The sequence below is a fragment of the Elephas maximus genome, chromosome 12, assembly GCF_024166365.1.
Source record: "Elephas maximus indicus isolate mEleMax1 chromosome 12, mEleMax1 primary haplotype, whole genome shotgun sequence".
Classification (NCBI taxonomy): Eukaryota; Metazoa; Chordata; class Mammalia; order Proboscidea; family Elephantidae; genus Elephas; species Elephas maximus.
The window spans coordinates 91,849,179-91,867,152 of NC_064830.1; the positions used below are offsets into that span (position 1 = coordinate 91,849,179).

General features: G+C 50.7%; 2 protein-coding genes across 2 annotated transcripts; one reads left to right on the forward strand and one right to left on the reverse strand.

Moving 5' to 3' along the window:
* MEPCE (methylphosphate capping enzyme) lies at positions 1-5,959 on the forward strand. The gene is made up of 4 exons (XM_049904238.1): positions 1-2,797; positions 4,668-4,886; positions 5,072-5,198; positions 5,325-5,959. Exons 1-4 carry the CDS (start codon positions 1,100-1,102, stop codon positions 5,375-5,377), a joined length of 2,097 nt encoding a protein of 698 aa, XP_049760195.1. The 5' UTR covers positions 1-1,099; the 3' UTR covers positions 5,378-5,959.
* Positions 5,960-7,013: 1,054 nt separating this feature from the next.
* PPP1R35 (protein phosphatase 1 regulatory subunit 35) lies at positions 7,014-8,358 on the reverse strand. Its single transcript, XM_049904615.1, has 4 exons — positions 7,952-8,358; positions 7,604-7,862; positions 7,389-7,525; positions 7,014-7,280 (listed from the first exon to the last, which is right to left on the reverse strand). The coding sequence occupies exons 1-4, from the start codon at positions 8,174-8,176 to the stop codon at positions 7,107-7,109; spliced, it is 795 nt and encodes a 264-aa protein (XP_049760572.1). The 5' UTR covers positions 8,177-8,358; the 3' UTR covers positions 7,014-7,106.
* Positions 8,359-17,974: the final 9,616 nt, after the last annotated feature.

A 17,974-nucleotide genomic window follows, 5' to 3' on the forward strand; every position in this document is an offset into this window, starting at 1 on the left:
GGTGTACCTAGGTGATCGCGATTGGGGGAACGCGGAGGAGCGAGAACCACTCAGCCATTTCGGCACAGGAGGAAGTTGGAAAACCTTGGCTTTTTTAGTGTTGTTTTTCAGTCCAGCAGAGAGTATTTTCGGGGGAGGGGGGTGAGTTAAAATGATCTATTGCATATTACTGAGAACAGTTCGTAGGAAGGCGATCAGTACACTCCGATCCTTCCCTTCCTCTACCTTTAGGTTCACTCCTCGGCTCCCTCTGAAGCCCTAAGGGGATGGGCTAAGGGGGCAATTCGTTATGAATAATTCATGAGCCCGCCCCTTTTCTTAAGAAGCCACGCCTTTCCGAGCTGCGCTGACGCACGTTGCGTGTCCCAAACCTGAGGAAGCGACGTAACAGTCCCCGCCCATAGGACGGAGGGCGGGGTGTCGTCTCCAGCACGTGCTGCTTCTACCCGCGCAAGCCCAAAAGGGTGTGCGCAGGCGCTTCTCACTAGGGGAGGAAGGAGGCGGGGTGGGGAGGTTGTTGGGTTGAGCGCCGGGCGGAGACCGCTGAGACTCATTCCTCAGGAACAAGGGTCGTGTGTGAAGGAGACCTTTTCACACCAGCTCCCCGGCCCCCGCCTACGGTGGGTGGGATCGCGCGGCAGAGACAAAGGATATCAGTAGGGACGGACATAGCCACGAAGGGAAGTAGGGTGTCAGCTTGGGGCGGTGGGTTTTTGGGGGGCTAAGGGAGAGACTATATTTAAACTCCCTGGAGCCGTTAAGTTGGTTCGTACTCCGATGCGCGCGCAACCAGGGTGGTGGCGGTGTGCGCATGCGTGATTCTGGGGCCAGGGGAACGCGCTTAAGTAGTGCGCGCTCGCGATTAGGTGGTAGTGGTGGAGGAGAAAGGGGTCGGCGCAAGCGCGGTTGGTTTCTCGAGTTCGGGTCTCGCGGGCTTCTTGTTTTGGTCTCGCGGGCGAGCAGGGAGCGAGACTAGGCGAGAAGAGCAGAGCTGCGTGCGCACTCGGGAAAGGGGGGAAGGGAGCAGGGTCTAGGAAGGGGGGTGAAGCCCCCTGATCCCCCCTCGTTACCCTCGGCTGGGACGGAGTAAGGGGAGGAAATGATCGAGATGGCAGCGGAGAAGGAGCCGTTTCTGGTGCCGGCCCCGCCGCCGCCGCTCAAAGATGAGTCGAGCGGAGGGGGCGGCCCCACGGTGCAATCGCACCGAGAGGCCGCCTCCGGGCACCTCCGCGGCCGGACAGAACGCGGGCCGGGCCCCCGCGTACAGTCGGCGGGGGCCCCGGCTTTAGGGGTTGGCAGGGAGAGCCCCGGAGCTGCATCCGCCCCTCGAGCGGGCCAGTCGCAGCAGCAGCAGCAGCGAGGGGGCGGCCCCCAGGCACAGTCTCACGGGGAGGCCCGCTTGTCGGATCCCCACGGGCGGACCGCTCACTTGGACGTGGGGGAGGAGCGACGGGGAGGGGGCGGGCCAGAGCTGTGTACCCCTGCCCCTCCTCGGCCTCGTAATGGCTACCAGCCCCACAGGCCCCCTGGGGGGGGTGGAGGCAAGAGAAGAAATAGTTGTAATGTGGGGGGAGGTGGCGGAGGCTTCAAACATCCGGCCTTCAAGAGGCGCAGGCGAGTTAATTCGGACTGTGACTCTGTGTTACCCTCCAACTTCCTACTGGGGGGCAATATCTTTGATCCACTGAACCTGAATAGTCTTCTGGATGAGGAAGTGAGCCGCGCACTCAATGCAGAGACCCCTAAGTCATCCCCACTTCCGGCCAAGGGGCGTGATCCAGTGGAGATCCTCATCCCCAAAGATATTACTGACCCCCTCAGTCTCAATACTTGCACTGATGAGGCCCAAGTAGTTCTTGCCTCACCACTCAAGACTGGTCGGAAGCGGCATAGACACCGGGGACAGCACCATCAGCAGCAGCAGGCATCTGGAGGAAATGATAGCCACTCCTCCGTGCTTCCCCCAGCCCCCCTCACTCCTTCACTTCATGGGGAGGGCGCCACGCAGCAGCAGCAGCAGCAGCAGCAGCAGCAGCAACGGCATAGAGGCCAGAGCCGGGATGCCCCGCAGCCCTATGAACTCAACACAGCCATCAACTGCAGGGATGAGGTGGTGTCTCCCCTTCCAACTGCCCTACAGGGTTCCACAGGCTCCCTTTCAGTCCCTCCAGCTGCCTCAGTTACCCCTGCACCCCCGTCTTCCTCCTCTCGACATCGCAAACGTCGCAGGACTTCCAGCAAGTCGGAGGCAGGGGCCAGGGGTGGAGGCCAGGGTCCCAAAGAAAAGGGCCGAGGGAGTGGGGGAGGCCGCTACCACCACCACCCTCTCCCTGCAGCAGGCTTCAAAAAGCAACAGCGCAAGTTCCAGTATGGGAATTATTGCAAATACTATGGGTACCGCAATCCTTCCTGTGAGGATGGTCGCCTTCGGGTGTTGAAGCCTGAGTGGTTTCGGGGCCGGGACGTCCTAGATCTGGGCTGCAATGTGGGCCATCTGACCCTGAGCATTGCCTGCAAGTGGGGCCCATCACGCATGGTGGGCCTGGATATCGATGCTCGGCTGATCCACTCTGCCCGCCAGAACATCCGACACTACCTATCTGAGGAGCTGCGTCTCCCACCCCAGACTCCCGAGGGGGACCCAGGGGCAGAGGGTGGGGAAGGGACCACCACCATCCGGAAGAGAAGCTGCTTCCCAGCCTCGCTGACAGCCAGCCGAGGTCCCATTGCTGCACCCCAAGTGCCCCTGGATGGAGCGGACACATCAGTCTTCCCCAACAATGTTGTCTTCGTCACGGTAAGAGGGTCTTAAGTGCATTAACTCCTCACTAGGAGAACCAGATCCTCGAGAAGGGTCTGAATTAGCGAGTGAGTGCCTCCACTGGGTGTCTCTCCCTGCCTGTAACCTGGGAGAGGTGGGGTCTCTAACCTGGGGTCCTTTCTCCTGACTGCAGTTCTCTTTCCCAAGACAGTGGTTGACTCGTTTTGCCCTGCTTCCAGCCTGGGCTATGTCCAGCCTTCGCTTGGGGGCTGTAGCTACTTGCTCACTAGGGGATTTTGCGTGTGTGTGTGTTTTTGACTAAAGTTACACAGCAACTTAGGTTCCCATTTGACAATTTCCACACAAAGTGTTCAGTAACGTTAGTTACATTTTTCACAATGTGTCAACATTGTCTTTGTGTTCTGGTTGTTCCATTCCCAGTACTCTAGTTTCCCAGCCCCCCTTTACTTTTTATCTTTGCTTTACGGTAAATGTTACCTTTAGGTCTCATACAGATTTTTTTTTAGTAGAGCATCGATCTTACAGGTAACATGTTTTGTGTGTCACTTTGTTATTTTGCTAAAAGGTGCTCTCAGGATAGTTTTGATTCACAGTTTAAAGAACGTCTCAGTGCAGCAGGCTCGGGGTCCTCTGGTCTCAACTGGTCCATTAGTCTGAACTTTTTTAAAAGAATTCGAGTTTTGTTGTACATATTTCTCACATTTTCTCCAGGACCATCTATTCTGACCCGCCCCCCCCCCGCCCCCGTCAGAATGGTGAGTGTTGGTAGCTGGACACCATCTAATTCTTCTGGTCTTAGGGTTTACTAGGGGATTTGATCAAGATGGAAAATTGTCCTCAGACATATTGAAGAGGCATGAAGGGGTGGGCATCACATGGCATTTGGGGGGTGGGGGAGGTGACAGGATTTAGGATAGTGGCAGACTAATATTTACAGTTTCTGACCTACTTTGCATCAGCTGCTTTTGTTTCCTTAGAGCTGGGTGAAGAGTATCAGTGGTCAAATCCAAGTGGTTTGGCCTTATTTAGATCGAGATCACGTGGACCCTAGGTAGTGGGAAGAGTCAGAGTCTCCACTTCAGAAAGGAGATTATGGTCTCTCACAGAGGGCCTATCCCCTGACTGCACATACCCGCTGCCGTCGAGTCGATTCCGACTCATAGCGACCCTATAGGACAGAGTAGATCTGCCCCATAGTTTCCAAGGAGTGCCTGGATTCAAACTGCCGACCTCTTGGTTAGCAGCTGTAGCACTTATCCACTATGCCACCAGGGTTTCCCTGACTGCACATAACCTCCATCAGACAGGCTGGTTGGGCCATTTTGCAGGAAAAGTTGGCACTGTGTTGGGTTAAAGCCTGAAAGAATGGACTTCCCGGGTTTCCTAAGGGTGGCTTTTCATTTCTCTGGGAGAAAGGAAAGGATGGGCCTGAAGCTTTGCCGACCCCAACTACAGGAAAGGTCCCCTTTTCAAATCTGGGGTAGGTGTTCTTACATAATGTTGAGTCACCTGCTTAAGGTTTGTAAGGTGGGAATAAGTACCAGATAGGGTCTGGAGAGAACTCTGGCATTGTCTCTCTGCAGTTTGGCCTCCGCTTTGAAAATCTGTTGCATAATTTGTTCTATTTTTTAAAAAAATTACCCAGGTACCCTTTTTGTTTGGTTTGGTTTCCCACCACTAGGAAGCCAGGGCAGGAAGGTGTAAAGAGAAAACAAGAGTCAGAGGGCACCATATGGGAGTTTGTCTGAGGAGTATCAGAGAAGATTGTGACCAGGGGCTAAAATGCAGCTGCAAAATTTTGTCTTAGAAGCTGCAGAGTGGGTTGTATAGGGGCAGTGGTTCTTTTAATCCCTCTGTTGACCTCATCTCCAATTATTGTCCACAGGGTAACTATGTGCTGGATCGAGATGAGCTGGTAGAGGCCCAAACGCCCGAGTATGATGTGGTGCTCTGCCTCAGCCTCACCAAGTGGGTACATCTGAACTGGGGAGACGAGGGGCTGAAGCGCATGTTTCGCCGAATCTACCGGCACCTACGTCCTGGGGGCATCCTTGTCCTTGAGCCCCAACCCTGGTCATCCTACGGCAAGAGAAAGACACTCACGGTAAGTTAGGTTCAGTGGAAATGGTAACCTTCCTTCAAAGCAAGAAAGGCTATAAAAAAGAAGTACAGTAAGGAAGCAAAGAGGGAAGGACTTTCTGAACAACGAGGTGAAGAGGCTGTCTGGGTGGGCATCATTCTTGGCCAAGGGAGGAGACAGCAAGCTGAAATGGTCCCCTGCTTTTCTAGGAAACAATCTACAAGAACTACTATCGAATTCAGCTGAAGCCAGAACAGTTCAGTTCCTACCTGACATCCCCGGAAGTGGGCTTCTCCAGCTATGAGCTGGTGGCCACACCCCACAACACCTCCAAAGGTAAGGCTACCCTATTTTGTTGGGGGACAGGGAGGGAGGGAGCTATTGGCTGAGATAGTGCAGACCCTATATAGAGTTCTGAGAAGGTCCTGCCAACCCTTCCTGATTGCACACTTTCCCCCTCAGGTTTCCAGCGTCCTGTGTACCTGTTCCACAAGGCCCGTTCCCCCAGCCACTAAGTGGCCTCTTGAACAAAAAGAGTGAAGAAGCTTCCCGCTGCTCCTAAAGACCTGGGGAAAGAGGAAAGTATCCCAAGGTCTTTCCTTTCTGGCTCCAAAAATAGTTTCCTTTTCTTGGATCTGCAGAGAAAGCTTTTCCTATGTTGCTGCCCCAGCCTTCTCCCTACACCTCTGGCATCTAAGCAGCAAGCCCAGCTGTGCTGGAGTTACCATCTTCTTCTCCCCCAGCCTGCTGGGCCGGATGGCATGGACTGTGTGCTGACCTCTGTTCTCCTAGGGCATGGGAGGTGGGGGTATCAAATTCTCTAGCCCTTTCTTCCTGTTCTCCCCAGGAGAGAGAGTCCCCTTTCTCCTCAGCCCTTGTCCCTAGCTGCGTTTCAGTGGACCACGGATAGATGGACTGAGGGTTTGAGGGGGAAGATTGGCAGGGATGCATGGAGGTACTGTGAAAATCCTTTCCTCTGCTGTCCCCCATTGGGAGGAGGGGTTGGGTTTTGAATGTGAGAACAGCACAATAAACTTGATGTTTAAGGCAGTGGCCCCCACACTTGTCTGTGACACTTTCTGGCTGATGGGAAAGGGAGTGGCACCTCCCAGGAGAACCTGTGCTTCCATACTAGTCTAAAGAAGACAGCATGTCTTTCAGTAGTTGGGAAGATTGTGGAATGCTACTCAAATCTATATACAAGTATACCAAACCCTAGTCAGGAAAAAGGGTGTAATACAAACTTTGATGGAAAGATTCAAGGAAAGAGTCTCATTTTCCCTTGCCCAAAAAATCCCTGCTGACATTTTTTGATGGGAGCTTTGAACAGAAGGCTAACCCTTGGAACAGAGTTAACAGTGGAGCTGGAAAAAGGCACGTTGGACCAGAGTCACCAACTTGGCTCTAGGCCACCCACCCACTCCCCATATTTGGACTGGGGAATCAGACATATAGACAATAAGGTGACACTCTTCAGTGGCTTGTCAGGTGTTGCTGCACAATTGTAGAACACTGAGCACTTGTGGGTCAAGTGTAAATAAGACAAATAAGGTCTTTAAAGGTAAAGACAGAGATAATTTCAGTAACTCAGGGGAAGCAGCTGCCTCACAGCCTCCTTAAGATGGGCAGTTGGGGAAAGGCCTCCCTGAAGTGGGCTAAGACCCAGACGTCAACGGAATGCACATAGTGTCATCAAAAATAGAAAGGTGGTGGTAGTTGTGACTGAAATCAGGGGAAGAGGCAACTAGGGTGGTGAAAACAAAAACCAAACCAGTTGCCATGGAGTTGATTCTAACTCATGGCACTGCCGTGTATGTCAGAGTAGAACTACACTCTGGAGTTGTCAATGGCTGTGATCCTTCAGAAGGAGATTACCAGGCTTTTCTTCTGAGTGCTTCTAGGTGGGTTCAAGCCGTCGACTTTTTGGTTAACAGCCAAACCTTTTGCTCACCCAAACAGTTGGGTGGGGAGGGGAGGGTACTTAAAGCCCTGATTTGGACGGTGTTTTCCACTTGCCATCCCTTTACCAATCTCCTAAAAGGAGGGCCAAAAATTCAACTTCCAAGCAGCTTTCAATCTCTGGAGGGTCAGCCCCATCTTAACCCACTGCCATCTTTAAAAAAAACCCGTTAGCCATCTTAGGATCCCAAAAAGTGTTCATTTGTTAGCAAAACGACTTTATTCTGGGGAAAAAACAAGTTTTAACACAAAAATATGAACTTGGCATTCAGGGATCTTCCAGGCCTAAACTTCCCATCGCCTCAGTGTCCGATGCATGAGGAAAGTATCCTCTGAAGGCCGGGGCCGGAGCTGAAGCCGGAGAGGAGGCAAGCCTTCCAGGGTCAGGTGTGGAGATTCATAAAATAATGTTTCAGGGTCGCAGAGGATGGTCATGTCTGGCCCTGCCCCAGGTGGCTCCTGTGGAAGTTGGAACCCAAAGTAGGGCTACAGAGCTGGGAAGGGGCCGAAGCCGCGGCCGGGGAAGGGAAGTAGGAGAGAGGAAGCCGCGGAGCCCCGGTCCCTCACCTTTGGGGGCGGGGCTCGGGGCTGCGGTGGCAGGACCGCCAGTTTCTCCCTCAGCGCCGCGCTCAGAACCTGTTCCTCGGGCACCTGCAGGCTCACCAGGTCCCGGAAGAGCCGCCTGGAACGCGGCACGTTCAGCCCTGCGACCGCAGAGGGGACGGAGGTGAGCGGCGCCCGTCACCCCCGCTCCCGGCTGGCCGTCTGTAGCCCGTCCTCACCCTCGGCTAGGCTCTCCTCCAGGCCGCAGCGGGTCTGGAACGACTTTCTCAGCTGTTCCTCCACGGCCTTCGCGGCGTCGAAGTGGCCCTCCGCAGCGGCCCGCGCGGCCTGCAGCTCGAGGCCCAAGGCCAGCGTACTCTGAAGCGCGGGCGCCTCCAGCTCCTGCGGCGCCGAGGGCTTCTCGCTCGGTACGGCAGCCGCCGGCAGCGGCTCGGGCCGGCTGGGCGAGGTCGAGGTCGGCGCCAGGCGGAATCGGACCTGGGAGCAGAGGGCAGGGCAGTGAAGAGCCGGGAGCGGGGTCGTCGGCGGGCCAGGCGGGCCGCGGACTACACCGTAGCCCAGCTCACCTGCCTCCCTTTCCGGGCCCCGCCCCGCCGGTTCGCCCGCCCCTTCCGCCGCCCCGGGCTGCAGCAGGGAGGCTCGGGGCTCGCGGGGAGCGGGCTCAGGCTCAGGTCCAGGCCGGGCTCGGGCACTGGGGCTCGGGGCTCCAAGGCTCGAGGCTCGGGGGGCGGCCCCGGGGCCGCCACGGCCTCTTCCGCCGACTCCAGCTCTGACTCCCCACGGCCCATCATCTTGGCCTTGCTACAGGGGTGCGGAGTCTCAGGGCGGGGGGCCGAGGATTGTAAGACACAGACCCCCCCTGCTTTCCCGGACACCGCTACCGGAAACCGTTAGCCTTTATCCAAGAGGGCGGAGAGATCGGCCCCAGCCACGCCCAATCGGCGCTCCCGTCAGTGTCATTCTTCGGCTCCGCCCCCAGCGTCCAGTTTCCCGGCTTCCGCCCCGCGGAACCTTGGCACCGCCCCTAATCCCGGAGCCAAAGCACATTGAACCCCTACGGGTCCTCATCACGACCAATCTCTTTTGAAGACCTTGGGTTTGGCGGTCGGAATTTTCTCTGGATTCTGTTGGAGTCCGGAATGTGTCATCCCTCCCTCTCGGGGTGCCAAGCAGAACAGCTTTAACTAAAGGGTCCAGTGCCCCCGCATCTGCACCTTCCCACTCGATGCCTCCAGAGCGCCTCCGGGTGTTCCGTCGCCCCGAACTCGGATGGGAGCCTCTTCCAGAGGTGAATCGGGGCGGGGCTCTCCCATGGGACTCTGCCAAAGGTGGTTGCTCGGAGGATAACTGCCTCTTCCATCCTCGCGGCCTTTTGTGAGTTATTTTTTCTTTCGAGGGACCCGTAAGATATTCACCTGTATGAAAATAAGTACCTGTATGTTGGATACAATGAAAAAGTTTCGGTGGATTTATCTTGAGTCCCAAACTTCTCCAGGTAGCTGAACATCCTAGGACTTCGGGACAAGTGACTCGAACTCCCACCGGCTCCCTATGTTCATTGGAGCAGGTCCCCTCAGTTCTGTGGGTCTTCGTTTGTTCATGAATAAAATGTAGAATTTAATACGCCTGATGCTTTCCCAGAGTGGGTTGGTGCTCAGTCAGCAGACATGTTTGTGAATCAGTTTGCGAGCCTTCAGATTCTTATCTTCACCAGAGATGTAGGGGATGACCAGATGAAATGGGTAGCATTCCGCCATTGAAAATAATAATAATAAAGGCAAATCTTAATTGTGAAACACTAGAGACCTTCCTGCGAAAGTCAAGAATAAGGAGGTATGTTCAGTGTATCTCCGCTATTGAACTGTGAAAAAAAGGGTTAAAAAAAAGAACACCAAACCCTTTGAAAAGGAGTAAAAAAGAGTTAAAAACAAACCGTTGCCCTTGAGTCGATTCTAACTCATGGCAACCACATAAGATTTTCAGTATCTCATTTTTCAGAAATAGATCACCAGGTCTTCTGAGGAAAGAAGCCCTGATGGTACAATGGTTAAGCTCTTGGCCGCAAACCGAAAGGTCGGTGGTTGGAACCCACTCAGAGGGAGAAAGATGTGACAGTCTGCTTACATAAAGATTTACAGCCTTGGAAACCCTATGGGGCAGTTGTACTCTGTCTTATAGGGTTGCTGTGAGTCAGAATCGACTTGATGGTAGTGGGTAATGGGTCTTCTTCTGAGGCACCTCTGGGCGGACTTGAACCACCGACCTTTCAGTTAACAGCAGAGTGCTTAACTATTTGTGCCACGCTTTCATATTGTGAAAAGGAGTTAAAAAAAAAAAAAAAAGAAATGAAACCTGTTGCTGTTGTGTCAATTCCAACTCATAGCGAGTAATAGAGGGGTGCAAATATAAAACCATAACGTAAGCCATAAAATATAAATCGGTTACTTATATGGGGAAGGAGAGAATAGTGTGTCGGAAAAAGGCTAGACTTCTCTGAATGTACTTTGTTTAGTATATTTGACTTTGGAAACATGTATATGTTTTACATGATAAAATTAATTTTAAAAATCAATCCCTAAAAGATGAAAGTAAATGAAACAAATAAGCCACTGGATAATTTTAAAACTCAATAATTTTTTTCTGTACATCTCTAGTAGGATATATCCTAGGACAAAAATAACTGCTATAAATATCTTATATTGTTTTCAATAGTCATATTGTTGGAAATAGGTGAAAATGTGTAGGATAAAACAAATAATAATGTTGATATCACCAGAACTGGAATGTTGGTGGGAGAAAAGAGATACAGATTTAAGATCAATGATGCTATGCAAATTCCCTATAGTCTTGAATTTGAGTAGGATGTGTCTGTATGAGTTCATGGTATATTTTAACTTAAATTTTACAATATATACTAGCTCTGTCCACTGAAAAACCCTCAGAAACAATGACAAACTTAATCAGCATCTCTGGCCCCCAGAATGTGGTCTCTAAATTCCATATTCCTGGACCTTTAAAAACTTGTGCAGGAATGTTCATAACAGCTTTATTTATAATAGCCAAATACTGGAAACAACCCAGATGTCCATCAATGGGTGAACAGTTAAACTATGATACATGCATACTATAGAATACCATTTGTTATGGATTGAATTGTGTTCCCCGAAAAAACTATATGCGGAATTTCTGGCTTTTATACCTGTGGAGGAGCCCTGGTGGTGCAGTGATTAAGAGTTGCGGATACTAACAAAAGATCAGCAGTTCAAATCCACCAGCTGCTCCTTGGAAACCCTATTGGGGCAGTTCTTCTCTGTTCTGTAGGGTTGCTATGAGACGGAATCGACTTGATAGCAAGGGGTTTGGTTTTGTTTTTGGTTTATACCTGTGGATGTGATCCTGTTTAGAAATAGGGGTTTCTTTTGTTACGTTAAAATGGTCATACCAGTGTAGGGTGGATCCTAAAAAAAAAAAAAAAACAGAGTAGACACAGAGACCCCACACTGGGGGGAAGGAGTGAGTAGACAGATGATATGTAAGGATCATCTACAAGCCAAGGAGTGCCAAAAAGCCAAGGAACCAAGGAACATCCAGGGCTACTGACAAAGAAGGAATCGACATGACCAAGACCTGATTTGGACTTTTAGCCTCCAGAACCATGAGAAAATAAATTTCTGTTCTTTAAACCCACCCGCTTATGGTATTATGTAACTAAGACTAACCATGACACCATGAATACCCCAGCCCCTTCCTCCCTCCTACTAAGGACTCCCACTTCTCCCTAGATCTCAGCATACCCTTCCACATTGGCCAGGGCAGCCTCCCCATCCTGCCCCCACCAAGCCTCACTCCCAGGAGACAGCTCCGAAGACTGTACAGAGCATGTGCATAGCAACTAGGCTTGCCAGGCACCTCAGGAAGCAGCAATTCTGATGCAGATTAAAAGTGGTGTGTTTGAGGTCACTTCTGGGGACCAGCTGCTCCTTGGCAGTACATAAAACCCTAGAAGCAGAAAGATGAGGACAGTGAGAGCTGGAGGAGTGGGGCAGGTCACATCCCCTGCCAGAAGGGAGTTATGTGATTTGGAAGTCATCCAGTGAGAGATGGGCTGAAGGAAGACAGGGTATGGGTTCAGATGGAGATGGCAGAACAAGCGGGGTGAGTACCACCCTTGCAGGAGAGCCCTGCCGTGGCCTGGGCTAGGGCACTGGTCATGAAGTCCAGGTTTCCCCAAGGGGATCAACCTGTCCTCCCTCTCTCTTCTCCACCCTCAGGCCAGGGGTCCTAACCCAAGGTGGGACCCACTGCAGCATAGGTGCCTCTTCCACTTCTAGGACACTGGTCCTCCACATCTTCCTCCTCTTCTCCAGACCCCAGGCCAGCTTCTACCACCCCACCCCCAGAATCATTGCTGCCCCACTTGGTGCCAGAACCATCAATGCAGTGAACCTGGTGTTCCTGAGAGATTTATCCTCTCCAGATTCTCTTCCCCCAACATCGGCAGGTGCCTAGTGTGGTTATGGGGCTGGGAGGATCCTTGCAGTAGTATTGGTTTGGAGGGCCAACATGCCACAGACCAAAATGTGTCTCCTGTGTGCCTCTGGATTATACAGCTCATCCACCTGCCCTATGCTCCCTTACCACTGGAAAGATTCATCTTGATCACAAGACACTTACCTGCGTGGGGATGGGAATGGGGTAGTTATGACCTGGCAGAAGAGGTGACCTCCCAACACACACACACTCACAAGTAAGCATGTGCTTGTCCACAGGTACAGATCCCATCAAGAATCAGTATCCCAAGTTGTCACAGGGTACAGTTACCCTGTCAGAGGAGATTAGATCCGCTGGATCAGGACCTATGAAGACCTCCTTGATCCCTGTAGGAAGCCAGGTGAAATGTGAAATCAGGATCCCAGACCCACCAGCAGGCATCACCCCACATTTCATCTTTCTCTCCCCAACAGGGATAAAACTACTTCGTGCAAATTAAATAATGTACCCCTTCTTCAAAGCCCTTTACTGCCATCTGATGGAAAATTGCCCTAATGGCTCTATGAATCTATGTTGACTATGGAGCTGTGCCGGGCACCATCTGGACAATGGTAAGAGGCGGCCTAAGGAACAGGCATGGAGATACAGGGTGGGCTCCAGGAAAGGAGGAACCCACAGGGCCCAGTCAGGGGTGTGGGGAAAGCAGTGGTGGGAGACAAGGGTTTCGGACTGGGCAGACAGATGGCTAGTCTGATACCACTAACTGGGACCTCAGTGGAGTTACCGAACCTCTTAAAGCCACAGTTACTTATTTAGAAAATGAGAGTGGTGGAAACACAACCTTGATGGACCACCCTTAGGACTAAATGAGATGATAAATGCAAAGCTTGGCTTGGCATGAAGTGCCCTGACGATGGTAGAAATAACAACAGAAATAGACAAGAGAGGGAAAGAGGAAGAGAGGCTGTTCTCCAGGCAGCAGACAAGACACCACTAGCTTGAGAAGTTTTTAACTAGAAATTAGCTGTCCCATGGAACCAGTGTCACCAAGGGCCTATGTTACCATGGACAGAAGACTGGATGGTGACGGGGTGGAATGTTTAAGGGAATGGGGCAGGGGCTCCATCAGCTAATGCCCAGGCTGAAGTCCCATTGGCCAGGGCTTTCATACAGGGACGCTTCCCAGTTCCTGGACACAACCTAGAGCTCCTCAGCCACCCCCGTAAGGCCGTTGTGAGCTGCCGAAAAAGTGAAGGCCAAGCCAGAGGCCAAGGCGTGCTTGGCCAAAATGGCCGAGACACTGGCAGAAATAGATGTCCACGTACCGCAGCGCCACCAAGAGCTCAGGGCTAGAGCAGACAGACTGTCCGTGTTCCTCTGCTCTTCAGCCATCCCCCCTGACCTCCTAACATCTCCACCCAGGTCCTACCCAGAGCCTAGTGCCTTCTGCCGGGGACTCTCCCACCAGACCTGAAGGTTGACTAGACTGAGGGTAGAGGCGTGAGAGACTCCTTCCCCCCAGGCCCCAGCCCCTTGACTTGTGGCCTAGGCTGGTGGGCTAAAGAGAGGGGCAGTTGGCAGTGGGCACACGGTCCCTTCATTTTGGACACTCCCTGTTAGGGATTGAATTGTGTCCCCCCAAAATATGTATTGTAAATCCTAAACCCCTATACCTATGAATGTAATCCCACTTGGGAATATGACTCTCTGCTATGTTAATGGGACCATATCATTGTAGAGCGTGTGTTTTAAGCCAGTCATCTTTGAGATATAAAAAGAGCATATTAGGCACAGAGATGGAAGCACAGATGGAGGAAGACAGATGCCACACCACATGAAGATGGCCAAGGAACCAAGAAGGAACAGAAGCTGAAAAGAGACAAGGACCTTTCCCCAGAGCCAAGAGAGAGCCTTCCCCTAGAACCAGTGACCTGGATTCTGACTCCTAGCCTCCTAAACTGTGAGAACATAAATTTCTGTTCATTAAAGCCACCCACTTGTGGTATTTCTGTTATAGCAGCACTAGATAACTAAGACACCTCCCTTCCTCAGTGACCTTGGGGTAAAGTCCAAATTCCTCAGGGGCATTAGAGGCCCCACCTCTTCTCTCAAGTTTTATAACCCCTCCCCTACCCAATAGGAACCAGTTCAGTGTCACCAGAGACCTTACCCCAGTGCAGCCTCTGGTGCAGGGACTCCCCATCAAACTCATCTCCTATTAAGTATAGACTCCCAGGCCCCACCTCAGATATGCAGAGTCAGTCTCTGGTTTCTAGGCCAAATCTGTATCTTTAACAAGCTCCCAGGTGATTCTGACATGCCCATAGTTTCCGGAACCATGACAGTCCACGCTCCCACTCAGTGCGGCTGTGGTTCTCAAATGTCAGTGGCCTTCTTAAAACAGATTGCTGGGCCCCATGCCCCCAGAGTTTCTGATTCAGTAGGTCTGGGGTGGGGCCTAAGGGTTTGCATTGCTACCAGTTCCGGGAAGGGGCACGATACTGATGCTGCTTATCTAGGGACCCCACTTTGAGAGCCACTTCTTCAAGAACTGTCAAAAGAGAAAAAATCTGAGCAATAAGTCAATTAGAGTTCAAAGGTTTCATGGGGTGGAAAAAACTGCTTAAACAGGGATCACCCCTCTGAAGGGATGAGCTTGTCACATTACAACCTTGATAGCTTAAAGAGTACAAACTGCTAAGGGGTTTCCCAAAAGGGGCATTTAAAATGATTGGTTTTCTTTCATTTAATTGGCAGGAGGCAGCTTGGATTGGTTTATTCAGTTTGCATGTCTCCATTCTATAGGCTAGCTACTGCTTATCTAATTATTTAAGCTTTTCCCAGAACTGTCTTTATCAAGACTCTTCAGTTTCTGTGAAGGGTTGAGTTAAGTTTAAACAAGGGGAGGGCCATTTTCTTCAACATTTTACAACTTCTTGTTCACCTGCATGCCAGTTCATTAGGTACCAGGCCCTATTGCAAGGTTCTTCACATCATACAGCTGTATAGAATAAATATTTAGCTTATTTTTCAGATAAGGAAAGTGAGATCTAGACAGATTAACTCAATTCCTCAAGGTCATACAGCCAGGAAAGGCAAGATTTGAACCCAGATCTTTCTGACCCAAAAGGCTGGACTGGTTTCGCCTCCTGTGCACTGCCAATTGTCACCTCCTAGGGGCTTTTCTTTTTTTTTAGGGGCTTATCAGCACTCAGCAGCTAACCAAAAGGTTGGCAGTTTAAATCCACCAGTCTCTCAAAGTAGAATAACCCGGAGATCTACTTGTGTAAAGACTGCAGCCTAGGACACCCTATGGGCAATTCCACTCTGTCCTACAAGGTTGTTATGAGTCAGATTCAACAGCACACAATGACAACAACAGGGAATTACCTTGTCTTTAGAGGTTGACTAAGCACTCCCTGAAGCCTGAGAAGGTGTAGGATAGGGTTCTGAAGCCCCTCTTCCCACACAGCCTGGGGTTCAGAGGACTTTGCAGGGAGCCAATTTCTCTGCCCAGAGTGCTCATGAGAAGGTGACGGAAGCTAACTCCTAGTGTAGTCCTGAGCCCCAGTTCCTTCCATCCTCTGGAGGAAGAGCCTGGAAATGGAAGGCCCCCTGACTTCTCTCCGGTTGGTGTCAGGAAGAGTTTCCTGGATAGAGAACCAGAAACCAGGAGAAGGGAAAGGCACTCAGGCACTGCAGGCAGAGCAGGATGAAGGCAGGTCCTGTGGGGAGAAAAGGAGGGCTGTGCCATGCAGTGGCTGGTGTCTCATAAGTGCTGCCCAGAGGTTTTGCCCAGACAGTTCCCAGGTGGAAACATATCCTTGGGGGCAGGGACCACACTAAAGGCTGGATCAGGCCACAGCTTCGGATGGGGTGGAGAGTTGAGCAGCAAATCCCAATGAGACGCTCAGATGAAAAACAATGTGGTGAGGAAAATGACAAATCTGTATGGGCTAGCAGGGATGAGGAAGAGGGAGGTGAGCCCAGGGTCCTCCTTTCATGACTTTCCTCACCTGTGACCTCTGACCCAGGATTCTCCCTTGTCACTCCCCACTCCCCACCTGTGTGGTATGGGCCTGAGGTCCCTCCTGACAGTGCTCATTCCCCTCTGCCTGTTCTTCCCAGGCCCCGGCTTAGTGCATCTTCTTATTGGCTCCTGGATCTTAAAGTGCCTCTTGGGTGGGGGAGGGGAGAACACAGCCTGGGAGTGAGAGTCAGGGGCTCAAAGGTAGTGACTCGCACCCCTGAAGCCCATACTGATCACATTGGGTGAGAATGGCAGAACTAAGCAATAAATATCCTTGAGTCATCCTTCTCTATCCCATTCATTGAGCACCTACTGCATGCCAGGTACCATGTGGGAACAGAGCAGTGAGCACAGTCCAGGGGCAGAGCATGGGAGGGGATTTAGGGAAGGCCTCCTGAGGAGCTGAAGAGTAGATCTGAAAAAGAATAAGAACAAGCCAGGTGAAGAATGTGGTGGGCAGGCAACTCTCAAAATGGAAGAATCAGCATTTGCCAAGGTACAGGGGAAGAGAAACAAACTTGCCAAGGTACAGGGGAAGAGAAACAAACTGAAACTAGCCAAGAACAGGAGAAGTAACAGTGAGGGGAAACCTGGAGAGATGAGCTTGGGCAAGCAGGCAGGGACCACAGCCCAGAGCAGAGGTGAGAGCCTGGATTCCATCCCAATTGTAACAGGATGCCCTGAAAAGTTACAATGAAAAGATCTCTCTAATCTCATAAACATTATTTTAAAAATCTGCATGCTAAAAAAAATAATAAAATATATTCTTTGAGAAGAAGAATAAAGTGAGGAATCACTCTAAACCCAGCCGTCAAGTCACTTCCGACTCATAGCGACCCTGTAGGACAGAGTAGAACTGCCCCATACGGTTTCCAAGGGGCCCCTGGTGGATTTGAACTGCCGACCTTTTGTTAGCAGCCATAGCTCTTAACCACTATGCTACCAGGGTTTCCTTTTTATATATAGCTACAGTAATCAAGACCGCGTGGTATTAGAGAAGGGACAGAGATATAGATCAACGGAAGAAAACAGAGAACCCAGAAATAGACCCACACAAACATGGCCAATTTTTGACAAAGGTGCAAAAGGAATTCAATGGAGGAAGGATAGCCTTTTCAACAAACAGTGCTGGAGCAATTAGACACTCATAATGAAATAAATGAACTTTGCCTTAAACATCACACCTTATACAAAAATTCATTCAAAAAAGGATTGCGCCCCCAAAACTATGGCACCCGGACGCTCTGTTAACTCAGGACTGAAACCATTCCCAAAGCCCACTCTTCGGGCAAAGATTTAAAAAATAGACAGGACTATAAAACAAAAAATAATACACGTGAGGAATGTGCTTCCTAGTTCAATCAGATATACGAGACCAAATGGGCAGCTCCTGTCCAAAAGCAGGATGAGAAGGCAGGAAGGGACAGGAGTGGGACAAATGGACACACAGGAACTCAGGATGGAAAGGGGAGGGTACTGTCACATTGTGGGCATTGCAAGCAATGTCACAAAACAACATGTGTATACATTTTTGAGTGAGAAATTAACTTGAGCTGTGCTTACCATATGGCCCAGCAATTGTACTCTTGAGCATTTATCCCAGAGAAATGAAAATTTACGTTCACACAAAGATCTGAACACAAATGTTCATAGGAGCATTCTTTGCAATAGCCAAAAACTGGAAACTGCCCAATTGTCCTTCAACTGATGAATGGTTAAACTCCAGTGCATCCGTACCATGAAGTACTACTCAGCCATAAAAAGGAACAAAATATTGATAGATGCAACAACTTGGATGAATCTCAAGGGGATTGTGCTGGATGAAAACAACCAATCCCAAAAGGTTATATATTGAATGATTTTGTTTACATAACATTCTTAAATGGCAAAATTACAGAAAATAGATCAGTAGTTGCCAGAGGCTAGGGAATTGGGAAGAAGGGAGATGGCTGTGGCTATAAAAGTGTAACAAGAGATATCTTTATGATGGAACTGTTCTGTACCTAGACAGTGGTGCTGGTCACACCTGTTATAAAATGCATACAACTAAACAAGTACACACACATAA

What these genes read in the sequence shown, in the direction of transcription:
- PPP1R35 (XM_049904615.1), bottom strand. Translation starts at nt 8,176, where the DNA reads ATGATGGGCCGTGGGGAGTCAGAGCTGGAGTCGGCGGAAGAGGCCGTG. An exon ending in GGGCCCGGAAAGGGAGGCAG is followed by an intron (nt 7,863 to 7,951) that starts GTGAGCTGGGCT and finishes CTCTGCTCCCAG; the next exon opens with GTCCGATTCCGCCTGGCGCC. An exon ending in GGAGGAGAGCCTAGCCGAGG is followed by an intron (nt 7,526 to 7,603) that starts GTGAGGACGGGC and finishes CTGCGGTCGCAG; the next exon opens with GGCTGAACGTGCCGCGTTCC.
- MEPCE (XM_049904238.1), top strand. Translation starts at nt 1,100, where the DNA reads ATGATCGAGATGGCAGCGGAGAAGGAGCCGTTTCTGGTGCCGGCCCCG. An exon ending in ACAATGTTGTCTTCGTCACG is followed by an intron (nt 2,798 to 4,667) that starts GTAAGAGGGTCT and finishes TATTGTCCACAG; the next exon opens with GGTAACTATGTGCTGGATCG. An exon ending in ACCCCACAACACCTCCAAAG is followed by an intron (nt 5,199 to 5,324) that starts GTAAGGCTACCC and finishes TTTCCCCCTCAG; the next exon opens with GTTTCCAGCGTCCTGTGTAC.